This window comes from Mastomys coucha, unplaced genomic scaffold (assembly GCF_008632895.1).
Source record: "Mastomys coucha isolate ucsf_1 unplaced genomic scaffold, UCSF_Mcou_1 pScaffold21, whole genome shotgun sequence".
NCBI classification, from domain to species: domain Eukaryota; kingdom Metazoa; phylum Chordata; class Mammalia; order Rodentia; family Muridae; genus Mastomys; species Mastomys coucha.
In genome coordinates, this window is record NW_022196904.1 from 40361247 (window position 1) to 40376073 (window position 14827).

The following is a 14827-nucleotide window of genomic DNA, read 5'->3' on the forward strand; positions in this document are numbered from 1 at the left end:
ATCTGTGGTCGTATAAGGAGAGCAAAAGGCCCTTCCTTCAGGGTGTGTGTGTGTGTGTGTCTGTGCGTATGTATGTGTATATGTATCTGTGTGTGTGTGTGTGTATGTATCTGTGTATGTATCTGTGTGTGTGTGTGTGTATCTGTGTATGTATCTGTGTGTGTGTATGTATCTGTGTATGTATCTGTGTGTGTGTGTGTGCGTGTCTGTGTGTGTGTGTGTGTATATATCTGTATGTATGTATGTATGTGTGTATGTATCTGTGTGTGTGTATGTATCTGTGTGTGTGTGTACATGTCTCTGTGGGGTGTGTGTGTGTCTGTGTGTATGTATATGTATGTGTGTATGTATCTGTGTGTATATGTGTCTCTGTGTGTAGGTGTGGGTGTGGGGGTGTGTGTATGTGTGTGTGCATGTACAAGTGTGTGTGTGTATGTGTCTATATGTTTGTTTGTGTCTCTGTGTATGTGTGTATGTGCCAGCACCATCTTTGATGTTGTTCCTCTGGTGCTTTCCAGGGGAGGCATGTACAGGTATGTGTGTGTGTGTGTATGTATGTATGTATTTGCATGTGAATGTCTGTATTGTGTGTGTGTGTGTGTGTGTGTGTGTGTGTGCGCGTGCGCGTGTGTGTATAGGCCAGGACCATCTTGAGTGTTCCTCTAGTGCTTTCCACTTTGTTTTCTTACACGTCTCTCTTATATACCTACACTTTGCCGAGTAGTTTAGATTGGTGTAAGTTCTGTGGACATGACCATGGTGAAGGGGGAGGGTTTTATTGTAGATATATGAGAACAGCCAGAGGCATCTGGAAAAGTCCAGAGCAAAGAGAAAAAAAAGTAAACTGAACATGGCCTGCAGACTGGACATGGACGTGACCAGGGCTCTCTGTGAGAGATGGGAGAACATCAGGGGATAGGGAATAGAGAACACACACTTGGGGGGGTGGAGAATAGCAAGGTTATAAGGAGAATGGGTAGCCGTGGGAACAGCCTATGAGCTGGGGGAGTTTAGGATAAGGAAGGCCTTGAGAAGAGCTAGGGGCCAGCATGGACTCTGAAATGCAATACCATGCAATACCGAGGAGGCCCGGCATCACAGCATCACTTTGATATTCTAATAGGCATCACCGGTAGCAGTATGTTCCCCTCTGTCCGAGGTAAGGGGAATGGCTTCTTTTGGTAGAGGGGAACCCAAGAAATTCTGGCTTTTATCTGACCACAAGATATCTTTCTATAGTCCAGGTTGAACTCATTTTTGGATATTTGTATTGACTTTTGGAGTTTGGGGAATTCGAGTTTCCTTTGGACCATTGTAGAGCTGGCTGACCAGCAAGCTCCAGGACTCCTCTTGTGTCTACCTCACTAGTGCTCAGATTTCAAGGGCAAACCACACAGTTCTGGGATCAAACTCAGGTCTTCATGCTTACAAAGCAAACTCTTTACCAACTGAGCTATCTTTCCATCCCTTGATCTCTGTCTTTGTGTGTAACTGTTCTTATTTGACTCCTTTGAGTAGGACTTTGGGGGAATTGGTTCCGATTTTCAGATTTTACTATTTACTCTGTTTGGTTGGTATACAGCAGACTGTTTCATGATCATCCAGCAGTTAGTCCTAGTCTTTGGAGTAGACATGGGGAGTGAATAGGTACTCTCTTCTTAGTCTATTGAGAAATAGGTTGACAGCACAGGAAATGGTCAATGTTCATATTTTGTTTGTTTAACAAACTTTTTCTAAACAGTAAATGGAAGTTTTAACTTGCTTCAACTGAATGTTTGTACAAAGCTATAAATAGAAACAGAGATTAGCATTCTGTGAGAAGCTAATACTGTCACTGTTTCTGCACAGGTGCACTGGGGATCATGTAGCCTTGGGAACTTCAAGATTGTCCCACATGGAGATCTTCCATGTCCAGTGTATTTTACTCACTCAGTGACTACCACATGTCTCTGGCATTCTGGCTCTCCAGGAAGCAAAGTGAAGAACTATTTCAATTATTAATACTATTTAAATTATTTTTGTTCTCACAGTTTCTGACTGAGTGGCATGCGACCTTACTCATATCGTAGAGTTTAGAAGTACTAGTCAAATCTAATTCCTTGGTAGGAGATATCCTGCCTATGACTTGTAAAATTCCCAACTATATATTGGGAATACATATAGCGATGTATAATTCAAAGCTAACCCCTCAGCTATACATGCAGCTTTGGGATAAAATGTAGATGTGCCTTCCGTTTGGCATTGTGGAGCCTGAGGTGTAGGATTATAAACATGCCAAGGTACAAAAAGGGCATGAGTCTGTGACTGGCTCTAAGTATGTAAGCTGACTGTTAACACTGCTGTGTCTGTGACTTTATGGCCTGGTTGTTTACTTGAAGCCAGAGCATGCCCAATAGAATGGCTGTTCCTTGAGGAATGACCAATAATATTGTTCTGTCTGTCACTGTGCAGTCTGCATCTAGGCTAGGGCCTGGAAGAGAGTGGGTGTTTAGCTTTTGTTTCTAAAGGACCTTTGTGTGAGGCCTCTGAGTACTAGACAAGATTCTTCTGCAAGTGTCCGCTATCCTGTGCTTCCTCATGCTTGGAGGAACTGGAAGCCATGATTTTCCAGTTAAAATTACTGCCTGTGCTTGTTCCTTCTGTTTGACTAAAGCCAAAAGTTTCTGCAAAATACTTACTTTTTAGTGTAAATTTGCTTTACTAAGTTAGCTTTTCTATTACTGTAACCAATTCCTGAGATGGTCAGCTTACAAAGAGCAAGGTTTCATTGGGCCCCTAGTTTGGGGGTTTCACTGCACATCTCATGCATCCTGTGTGGCTTTTGCACCTACAGCACAGTGGCAGCACATCATGGCAGGGAATGCAGCCGCAGAGTAAAGCTCTCCTCCCATCAAGGCTGCCAGGAAGTGAAAAATCTCGAGGAAAGAGCAGTATCTGTCTGATCCTTTAAGAGTATACCTCCAGTGACTAGACCACCCACTAGACCACCGGACTATGGGGGTCCTCCTGCTAATAGCACCAGGTTGGGGGTGTGAAGTCTTCAGTACATTTCAGATCCAAACTATGACAGCCATTCACATTGTATATGATTCCCATCATTGACTTAATTGGCACTTCAGTCTACCACTGCCCCTGCCGTGTCTTTGATCCCCAGGGACTTGCTTGTCTCAACAGCTGACTGTCTGTGCCTTTGACAGACCCCTCCCTGTCTCCTGTGAGGCACTCCAGGATTGCCCCTTGGCCCTTGTCAGTTTTCTGTTTGTCTTCTGTTCCTCACTTGGAGTTCTTGACTTTTCAGAGTGCCAATATGATAGTTAGCTGCAGCTGTCAACTTGACACAAACCTAGGGAGAGGGAACCTTAACTGAAAAGTTGAATAGACCACACTGGCCTGTGAGCCCTGCCACAGAAACATTTTTTCTTAAGTGATGGGGGAAGGGGCCAGCTCACTATTTCTTAGCAAGCGGACCTGGGATGAATAAGAAAGTCAGCTGAACCAGCCAGAGGGAGCATCACTCCATGTCCTGAATGAAGCTTGCAGCCTGCCTTAGTTCCCACCTTGAGCTCCTGGGTTAGCATCCATCCCTACATGATGGACTGTCTACCTGTAAGCTAAATAAATTCTTTCCTCCCCAAGTTGCCCTTGGTCAGTGTTTAATCATAGCAACAGAAAAGCAAACGAGAACAGGGAAGCGATTGGAACAGGAGGAAAAAAGACCTGTATTTAAGGCCCTTGTCACTAGTGGCTTGCCTCTGCTTACAATGCCACCATCTGTGAAAGGGGGCAGAGCTCGGCTCTGGAGATCCACTCTGGGACTCTCCAGGGTGAAGACTGGCTTTAGCACCTTTGTCAGGCTTGATTTGTTTCAAGGGAAAAAAATCTAGAAAGTTGGAAAACCCTAGGAAAATGAAATAGTCTAGGCCTTTGGAGACACAATGGAAAAAGATAGTCACTGGAGGAATCTGAAATACTTGGTTTCAATTTTCCCCCACTCGGAATTTTTTTGTACCCATTTGCTGAAACATCAGAGAAACTCCTATAAAGTCCTCCACCCCCTCTTTTATTCAAGGAATTCTTGACAGCATCTTGGAAAGCTAAAGTTATAAATATTGTAAATGGTATGGTAGGTAATGTTGCCAAATCTCAGGAAAGAGCTGGGTAAGGCAACTGAGCCAGAAGAGAAGCAGGCAGACGTGGAGCAGTGGGTCACACCCAGCCCTGTTCCCACTTTCTCACACTTTCCAGTTTCAAGCCCACTTCCATAGATAAACCCTGCGAAGCTCTAAAGTGGCTTTGATGTCTCATGATAGTGGCCAGGGCCTCAGTGTAGAGCTTAAGTTGACCTTTTTGTTAGGTTAATAAATTGATTGGGCCTGAATTCAACACTGGGGGAAATGAAATCACTGTGAGTTTGAAGCCATCCTGGACAACAGAGTGAGGCCTTGTCTCAAAAACCTAGGGCTGGTGAGACACGGGTGCTTTCTAAGCACCAGGCTACCTGAGTCTGATCCCCAGAATTCACTTAAAGCTGGAAGGAGAGAACTGACTCTACAGAATATCCTCAGACCTCCACATGTATGCTGTGGCCCAGATGCCCACATGCAAACACTTTCTGTGCACACACATACATATATGTGCGCACACACACACATTAATAAATGCACACACTCTTAATCAGTTTTTTTTTTAAAAAAAGAATCTTTAGAAAGAAAGAAAACAAAACAACAGCCAAAAGGAGAAGAAGGAACTGGTAACTTGTTTTTTAAGTTTGTGACAGTTGTACATCTTTGAGATAGAGCCTACTGTTTCAGAATGTATATATGGTGTTTTGATCATCTTGATTACAAACTATCCATCATCTTGAACGTAATGTTTCCTTGAGGGACAGCTTTCCAGTTCTCACGTCTAGCTATTCTGATTATACAATAGTGTTTATTTATTCTTGTCAGCCTTCTTTGTGGTAGAAGACCAGGACTCAGCCCTCCCATCTGGCCATGACTTGGTACCCATTAACCACCCCGAAAAGTGGATTGACAGACCAGCCAGGCAAGCAGCAGCTGGGTGATCTACAGACGGTCAGGCCCGGATGCTCCCACTCTTTTACTGTCTAGGAAATGACCGACAATGGACAGGCAATCCCTCATTTCTGAAGTTTCCTTCTGAAATAAAAGCTCTGTGTGAGCTTCTCTGGGGTCACAGTGACAGAAGTGGGAGGGGACAGGAGTGAGGCTGGCAGAGCAGGTACCTAGCATATGCCTTAGCATGTACAGGAAAGACAGCTACCAGGGATCAGTGTTTAAGGGGACATGTGCCCAGAGTGTATGGTATGGGTTTCTTGTTTTTTGTTTGTTTGTTTGAGTTGATACTCTTCTTCATCTTTTGATTCATTTTATTTTTGTAAGCAGCTATAGAAATGAACTTTGTGTTGCATGTCTTGGGTCCTTGGGAATCCTGACTAGTGAGAAAATGCTGAAAAGACAGATACACAAATACATGTGTGTATGGGAAAACAGGGTTCTGGAGGCGGCTTTGTGCATGCTGACAAAGTGGTATCAAGCTGTTTATTTATAATAATTTTATGCAGCACACAGGGGAGGGGTTGAGCAGTCTCAGACTGTAAACATCCAGATGGAAAAAGTTGCAATGGCAGTTTGTACACATTGATCATTCATTTGCAAGCTCTTGAACTCTCGAAAGCCTTTGCCTTTCTGAGCCTGATTCGTGGGGAATGGCTTTCCCAGTTTCCCATGGGGCTGAGGACTTGAGTCCTTAGCATGGCCATTCCTATGTCAACAATACACATCCCCTCAAGACTTTCAGGGCTTCCTCTACTCCCTACAGAAGTAAAGACATGTTAACAGATGAATGTGGTAACCTTTAGACAGGACACATTCCTTTTACAAGGGATCAGATCTGTGCCTTCTCATCTCTCTTCTAGTCCATCACCCCTAGTCTCATGTGGAAGCTATGGGTGGAGCTATGCCCAACACAGAATCGCCCAGTCTCTGGCTTGCTGGGAAGAGTGTAGCCACAGTTGCCTTGACTATGAGGCAGGATGTGATCCTGACAAGGCTTCCCCAAGAGATGGGTTCTCCCTCCCCACCTCTGCCTTTTCCTTAGGCCTTAACACGTTTTCCCTGTAATTCTTCCAATCGGCAAGTAATAAGTTATCTACTGTTGGGGCTGGAGAGATGGCTCAGTGGTTAAGAGCACTGACTGCTCTTCCAGAGGTCCTGAGTTCAAGTCCCAGCAACCACATGGTGGCTCACAACCATCTGTAATGAGATCTGACGCCCTTTTCTGGTGTGTCTGAAGACAGCTACAGAGTACTTACATATAATAATAAATAAATAAATCTTTAAAAAAAAAGTTATCTGCTATGTAGGGATCCCTCTCAGAGCCATGTCAGTAAATAACGGGTGATAAGACTTCCCTGTTTGTAGCCTGACATGTTGCCACTTGTTTGGGATTTTTTTTCACACTGCCCATAGCTAGATCTTCTTCCCATATGTATACTTTCCACATCCTCCCCCTCTTCCTCCTCCTCTTCCTTTTTCTCCTTCTTCTTTGTAACTACCACGACAGCTTGTCATCTTGTCCTCACACGCACATCACTGAATGAATGTTTGTCCACATACATTACACTTATAGGCCCTACAAGATCAGAGATTGTATTTTTTTTTCACTACGGTATACTTGTTGCCAGCATTTTGTCCAGTACCCAGGAGTTTCTCAGTACATATGAGTGAGTGAGTAAGTAAATGGCTATTTTTTTTTAACTTTATATATGCAAGTATACGCTTTCCCTCTCCCCCACTCTGTATCTTCCTTAGGCCTTTAACACTCTTTCCCTTTCATTCTTTCAATCAGCAAGTGTTAAGTACCCGCTATATAGGTATCCCTCTCAGGGACACATAAGTAAGAACTATATATGTGTGAGTGTAGAGATACTTGTGACAGAGTGCACATGTAGAAAGGACAGCTTTCCTTCCACTGTGAGATTCAGTGGCAGAGGCACCTTTGCCCACTGAGCCATCTTGACAGCCCGGAGATGGCTATTTTTAATGGCAAATAACACCATAAGGAATAAAGCGCTCTCTCTCTCTCTCTCTCTCTCTCTCTCTCTCTCTCTCTCTCTCTCTGTTTCTGTCTCCCTGCCTCTCTCTCTCTCTGTCTCTGTCTCTGTCTCTCTCTCTCTCTCTCTCTCTTTCTCTCTCTCTCTCTCTCTCTCTCATGCATGTGCACACATACAAGCAAATCATTTGAGCTGATTTTAGAAGTCACACTGCTTTTTGAGAGACAGGACTTGCATGTTCAAACCTAGCCTTGCCTAGAGTCTAGGCATCTTGTGATTTTTTTTTTAATTATTTTTTAAAAACCTGACTATGAATGGTGTGACTTTGTTGCATTAGCTCCTTGCTCTCTTCCAGAGTGGAGGGCACAATGAGGCACAGTGTGAAGCTTGTGTGGACTTGGAATGGCCAGGGACGCCAAGCTCCAGTAGGGACCATCATCTTCCCTTAACATTGAGCATTTTCATCTGCTTTGCGCTCAGCTTTGCTGGTATTCGGAGAAAGATGTTGCCATGGCAACTGCTACACCAGATGGTATTTGATCAGTGTCTAAGCCACAGAGGAGATAGACAAAAGCCTCTGAGGTTTACATATTTGTGAGCATGAGACCCAATCAAAACTTGATCATAACTGAAAGTTTTTGTTTATTTCTTACTACATATCCCAGGGTGTCCTGGAACTTGCTATGTAGACCAGGCTGGCCTTGAACTTACAGATATGCCCCTGATTGAGTAGTGGGATTAAAGGGCATTCTGAGCTACGGAATGGTCTTCTGAGTACTGAGACAAAGGCTGTCATACACGTGGCCATGGAGGTTTCCCTGAACATCTCAAGTGCAGATACTGTGGAGAACCTATTCAAGTTCAAGGTGATGGCAGATGGGGAGAAAGGACCACTGGGATGAGTGAAGGCTGTGCTACATTTGGCTCCAGACAACAGGATCCTGGGGAAGGTTATCCTGCCTGCATCTGTTCCTCTTTCCTGCCCCATCCTTCAATCGTCACCTTCTGGTTCTAGGCCTCTAGGCTACATGGTGGCCCCTCTGCTGGGCTTCCAACTTTAGCTATGCTGCCCACTGGAGCAACTCAGTCCCGGAGCTCTTGACCCATCTCTATGGCCACAGTCACAAAAGCCTCCTCACCCATCCCCAGCTCCTTTAGGCAATCCTGGAATGTCAGACTTTGCACAGATTTGTTTCCCTCTTAGCTAATTTTGGAAAGTGGTTTATATTGGCTGCACTGTGCTAATGAACAGGTCTGGCCATATTTACATACTTTTCTTGTTAAGAGTCTCTTTTTCCCTCTCTCTGCCTCCCAGTGTTAACAGGATCCTCAGCTCTCACAGGGTGTCTGGATCACACATGAGCCAGAACCCTCTTTGGAGAGGGCACAAGAGCATCTTTGCCGCTATAATGAGCACTGGGGTGCTGCTGGGGTAGGGTGGTGGCTTGCAGTCTTAACGGCGGAGGGGCTGGGTTGCTTACCTGTGTTAAATTTGGAGGAAAACTTTAAGATACATTGTAATCTCGAGAGGACCAGGATCAAAGCAACAGGCCCTGCTTCTGATCTCGTTCCAAATGAAGCTGGGGGCGGTTGGAATCCAGACCTGACCCCTTCCTGCTCCCCAGCCTCTCTGTGTTCCTGGGGTGCAGATGAAAAGAGTGAGGGTCCCAGCCCCCTTTGTCAGGAGTGATTTCCAGCCCCAGAAGAACATGATTAAAGAGTAGATTTGTGACTTGGGGGATTTTTTTTAAACTCCTCCTGTGCAGAGTTCAGGACACTGGGAACATTTCAAGGTACTTGTGTGCTTGTGTGTGACCTTTCCCCGGTGGCCCAGTTTTTATTTTTATTTTTTTCATCATACGTTTTCTGGGAGTGTGGCTCAGCCTCCTGGATGTTGTCCTTTGTATTTTCTTGGTGTCCTAATGCTTTCTCTACACTGAAAGGACGAAGTTTCAGATGCTTCCTCTGATTCATGTGCTTTGGAGGGGAATCAGAGTGGGCATGGAATGGCTCTGTGAACACTAAAGAGGAAGAGTATGTGGGTGCAGGCCCCTGAGCAAGATCAGAAGGCCTCCTGGGCGCATTTCCCTAGCCCTTTTGCTGACCTGGGTGATCAAGTTCAAAAGCCTGGCCTTAGCTTTCTTACCTCGCTTGCCACATCGTGTGGTCCTGACTAAAATCAGTGGCATCCAAAGAATGGAGCTCAGTGCCTGACACCTGCACAGCCAAGCACAGCCAAGCTGGGAATGAATCATTTAACCTGAGGCTCAGCCTCAGCATTGTTGGTGTTCTGACTGGACAATCCTTCCCAGAGAGTAAGGCTTGTCCTCCTACTAAGTGCAGGAAAGGGTCGTCATGCACATAGTAGGACTGTCATTGACTTCTACCTACTAGATGATTGTTGGCACCCCTTCCCCCACTTGCACTATGAGGGAATGTTAAAGACACCATTAAATTATATAAAAGAATGGTGGAACTTTCTAACTAAGGAGATGGTATGCCTCTGTGCCCTTTTGTTGTTGTTGTTGTTTAATTACATTTAAGGTTATGCATCCTTCTTGTAGGACTGAGTGCTCTGAGGAATCCTAGCAGATGGCTGAATTGAAATGTAGTAAGGCCAGCTCTGCCAGCAGAGCCTGCCATGTGCTATACTCGACACTGTATGCACTGAATGTTCTGTAGAGGAGATGGATTACCGTGTTCCTGATCTTGAAAAGGGAGTTTGTAGAAGTGCTGTATTATATAATGCTTTTCTTAAACCAATCTCTGTCTCTGTCTGTCTCTGTCTCTCTCTCTTTCTCTCTCTCTCTGCCTCTCTTCTCTCTGCCTTTCTCTCTGTCTCTGTCTGTCTCTGTCTCTCTTTCTCCCCCCCCCCACATCACTTTTTCCTGTAGTTTCACACTGTTATTCTCATACCAAATTATGTAGCCTATCACATGACCCTTTCTAGGGTAAATATTAACTGTACCACTTTTAATTTTTGCATTAACAAAAATTCAGTGACAGCTTTTTCCTTTTCTCTTTCCCCATGGGGATAGAATTACCTTAGCTTTTCTCATCAGCCACGTGCAAGATGAAATGCTCTACTAAAGAGTAGCATGGGGTTATGGAAAAGGACGGGCATGAAAGAATGTGGTATACAACATTTTTGTTTGGTGTTTAAATTTTGTTTTACATGTTGAGTATTGGCCTGCATGTATGAATGTACACCACATGTGTTCCTTCTGTTTGCCAAAACCAGAAGAGGGCACCAGATCTCTTGGAACGAGAGTAGGTGACAGTTGTGATCTCAGCCACGTGGGTGCTGAGAACTGAACCTGGGTCTCTGGGAAACCAGCAAGTGCCCTGAACTACTGTGCTACCTCTCGAGTGCTTATTTGACTTTCAAAGCAGGGTAACATTTAGCTCAGACTGGCTTTCAACTTCAACTTCCCCTGCCTCTATCCATGCCCTCAAATGCTTGTATTTTAGAAGTGCATCACAATACTCATTAAATTTCACACTTTTATTGTGGTTTCAAAGTGATACTGACTTAAACCTATGGTGCCAGCTAATCTAAAGATTGAGGCTTGCTCCAGGGGTTCAAGTTTATACTGGGTATAACATAATGACAGTCTCTCTTTGTATAAATGTGTGTGTGTGTGTAAACACATATTGCATGTATTTGTCTATACAACAGTGCTTCTTTGTGGGCCCACAACCTTCTATTAAGTGTTTTGCTGTATAAATAGCAGAAACAAAACCATCATAGACACTATTTTCTTTTTACGACTAATATTTTCTCTTAAAAGCAAGTTTTGTAATAGGATAAAACAGTATTTGGAAATCTAACTCTTACTATATTTTCAAATGGGAGCAATCACCCTCCACACACCATGTGATAGGGTTCAGGAATCGATCTCTTCCTCTCTTCCCACTTTCATTTCCCCTCCAAGGTGCTAGAAGTTAGTGGTCTCATGATTATACAGCAGCCTGGAGAGGACCTTCAAGGTGGGCTGGAAGGAGAGGGAACCTAGGTTTTAAAAAGTGAGGAGGGGTGGGCTAGAGAGCTGGCTCAGCAGTTAAGAGCACTGACTGTTCCTCCAGAGGTCCTGAGTTCACTACTCAGCAACCACATGGTGGCTTACGACTATTTATAATAGGATTCAATGCCCTTTCTTCTGGTATCTCTGGAAACATCTACAGTGTACTCATACACATAAAATAAACAAATAAATAAAAGGGGGGATTGCCTGGAGAGAGTCACTTCTAGCTGGGGGCTGTGTGGGCTCTTCTATGATGTCACAGTTTCAGTCAGGTGGCCTGTGGCCCACTTAATGACCTAAACAGTGGGAGCCACCCCCACCTTGAGGGCCACGATCACTGTGAGGCCACGATAAAAGCATGGAATTTGTTAGATGTTTTAATACCTTCCTGGAATCCAAGACCTCAGGAGGTAGGAACAGATCTACAGGCTAGAGTGGAGAAGGATAATGACAGAAGTCAGTGGCAGAATGAAGTCTACTTCATATTAGTGGGGTGAATCAAATTCACAAGGCTGTGCTCAGAGCTATTAAAATAAAACACTTCTCACCAGCTGTAGCTGTGGGGAACTATGGAGACATTGCCTGAGAGTGGGGGGGAAGGACCATATGTTCATTGTGAAAGACAGTCCTCTGTTAATTTGGAATAAACTCCATGGAGTAAATACTGGGTTGCGTGCATATAAACATTGAGGAGTCTGGGAAATCCCATTGCAGGAGTTAGTTGCAGATAGGAGTGGTGGAGTCATCACTGTGTAGCGCAAATTCTCTGAAGTCCAAAGATTGCTATGGCCCAGTCAAAAGCCGTTTCTTTTACTTTTGGTCACCAGAGACATTCATCAAGCCAGGATATTCTCCTTTAAAACAAAAAAATAATTAGGCCTGACAGTTGAAGTCAAATCAGACCTTTGGGAATGACCTAATTGCTTTTTTGTTGGAGGCTTGACATCGATTTGCCCTTGGCCTTGGTGTCAACACTAGCAAACATGGGCAGCCTCCCAGACTCTGGCTGGTGGTTCTATCCCTGCCACTGAGAGGACAAAGGACAGCGGCATCCCAGAGGTCATGGGACTCTGTGGTCACCTGCAATGCCTGCCAGGCTGAGAATTTTGTGGGTAAACACTGGTTCCTGCTGGAACTGCCACTCACCGTGTGGACATTTGACTGCCTGCACCTTTAGTAACTGGAAATTTCCCCCCAGCAATTGGAGGATGGGTGGGTCTATCCATTTCATCTCCACCTCCGTGTTACTGGCAACCACTCTGGCTTTGAGGATCACACTGTGGTGACATTGATCAAGATGAGAGATCTCATTCCGCCCTGGTTATTTTTGGCATCTGCAAGCAATCCAAGGCCTTGACTTCTGGCACCGTGCGGTTAGGATATTAAGTAACTGCTTCCTGTGTGAGTACAGACAGCGCTTTGAGAGTCCTAACCGTGCTCCCGTCTATCTCATTGGTCGCTTTGAGTGCACTCTGCTTGCTGTTGGTTCCTCTCGAGTGGGTCTGGAGAAAGCTGAATGGTTATTAAACGTGTCTTGTGTTTTTCCCCCTCTAGATTGAAAACATAGATGCCTGCTTGAATTTCCTGGCAGCTAAGGGAATCAACACCCAAGGGCTGTCTGCAGAAGGTGAGTCAGAGCCCACGCCTTTTCATCATTTGTGATACCCACCTGTTAAGGCCTACCTGTTACCTAACAATTGATTGTTGCAGTCATGACCAGGGGTGCTGGTGGGCCGTCCTGGTTGGATGCCCTTTCAGGCACAATTGAGGATACTAACTTTCTCACAGTTCTCAGATCACTCTCAGAGTGCAGCCCTGTGTGCATGCCACATCTGCATGCCACGGGGGGGGGGGGGGGGGGGGGGGGGGGGGGGAGCACGCCCCCTGCTCCAGTTAGAGAAGTTCCTGCTTCAACAACACTGATTCCCAGCCCCGTGGCTTAGCAGGTTACCCACCAGTCATTATCTGTGGGAAAGAGGATATCCAACCACAGAACCAAGTTCAACCCTCCAGCGTCCAAGGGAACCACTTAGTCCTTACTGGTGGTACCTCACCTTGCTCTTGAAGGAAGAGAGAGTGCAGGTTGTGAACACACTGCCACCTTTTAGCCTCCCGATTAGCTTTTAATTTACCTGGATTTGGTGGCTAATTAGCATCAACAGTGTCTGCTAGTGGAGTGTTGTTAGATGGGATAATAGTTTGGAGCCCGCTGGCCAGAATTATCTGCCTCCTCAGGCAATACTTCCACCTGGAATCTTCTCTCTCCCTCTCACTTGCTCTCTCTTGCTCTCTCCCCTTCCTTACCCCTCCCCCTGTTTGTAAACACAGGCAGCTGCTGCCAGCTCTGAAGCTGCCATAGGCCAGGCATCTTACCAGCTCATTAGGCTGCACCTGCCTCCAGTCTCCCCCACCCCCCACCCCCAGGAACAGGTAGTGCAGTCCGGGCAGTGCAATTGCTCCTCCTAGCATAGCAGGAGTATGTTCTGAAAAGATGTAAGGGAGCATTGGCCCTGGAAGCTGGGGTGGGGCTGAGGGAGCAGTAAGCCGGAGTCCACACAGATGGAGTAGGTAAGTTAGCAAACCTCATGGGTTCTGCATGGGCTTATGCCTTGTCCTTGCAAAGAGAAGAAAGCTTGAATCATCGGGTGTGCTTCTGAACTCTTGTCTCCTCCATGTTGGAGGTGGGAGGCATCCATGGCTTCTCCATCCATAGTGTGATTCTGTGTGGAATGTGTCAGAAAAGGGTTGTAATTCTCCTTTTACCAAGACCAATCTTGGGCGGGCCTGGTCACCCGTTCCATGAGTCTCAGGAGTAGCTTAGCCAACCTTAATCTCAGGACTTATAGAAAAATCCTTAGAAGGTTGTCCTGCCCTAGCTATGGGTCTCATCTTTATGGACTTAGTGTACATTGCTGGAACCTACAGTGTTCCGTAGTAGACACAAATTCAGTGTACAGGATGTCCCTCTGTGCTATTCCTGTGCTGGCCAGTAGGTGGCAGAGCATGTTCCTTTTAGTGTCTAGGAATGGTGCAGGCCTCTGTCCTCCCAGGAGAGCATCTGCAGGGACTTTTACAGAGTTGTACAGTCTTGCCTCCTCCCTTAGGCCCGGAGGTGAACTCTGGCCACTTAGCAGCTGCCTGTTGTCTACCTTTCTGCTTCATTTGTTCTCTTATCTCTGTATACTCGGAAGGCATAGATGTCTTTACGGTAAGTATTTACCGAACAGATGCTAACCATGTTCTGTTGGGCTTGTCTGCATTGGCTCCAGTTCTCATGTCTGAAGACGGAGTTTACAGGACTCATGGTTACTGATGGAGAAACTGGCTGAAAGCTGAATGTGGCTGGGAGGTGGCTCGGTGGGTGCAGTGCTTTTCCTGTGAGCATGAAGACCTGAGCTGGTCCCCACTGGTCATGATGTCTCATGCTTTGGCCATACAGCTAGGACTTGAAGTTGAGGAAGATAAAGGTGGGTGACAGGAGGTAACCAGACAGTTAGCCAGGTGGTAAGCTTCAGGTTCAGTAATGAGTGGCTCCCGCACAGTGCATTTGGACACACCCATGCGCGTGCACATGTATGCACCACACACAAAGACAGATTATGAGTGACATGTCTGATAAGTGCCTTTTCACCCTGGAAAAGCTAGAGACGCGGCCTTATCTCTGGGAAGGCGCCCAGGCTATCCAAGCAGGGTCTCTGTCTTTTTTTTTTTTTTTTTTTTTTTTTTT

The 14827-nt window shown here is 45.6% G+C and overlaps 1 protein-coding gene across 12 annotated transcripts in view; it reads left to right on the forward strand.

The window, feature by feature from the left end:
* Positions 1-14827, forward strand: part of Nav2 (neuron navigator 2) — a 654216-nt gene that overhangs the window by 428553 nt on the left and 210836 nt on the right. For 11 of the 12 annotated variants that reach the window (XM_031386765.1, XM_031386769.1, XM_031386759.1 and 8 more), the window contains one exon: positions 12655-12727. In XM_031386765.1, the coding sequence (XP_031242625.1) occupies positions 12655-12727 (73 nt within the window). Of the gene's footprint in view, positions 1-11414; positions 11511-12654; positions 12728-14827 lie in introns of those variants that run through there. The other variant, XM_031386771.1, reaches the window with a different exon arrangement.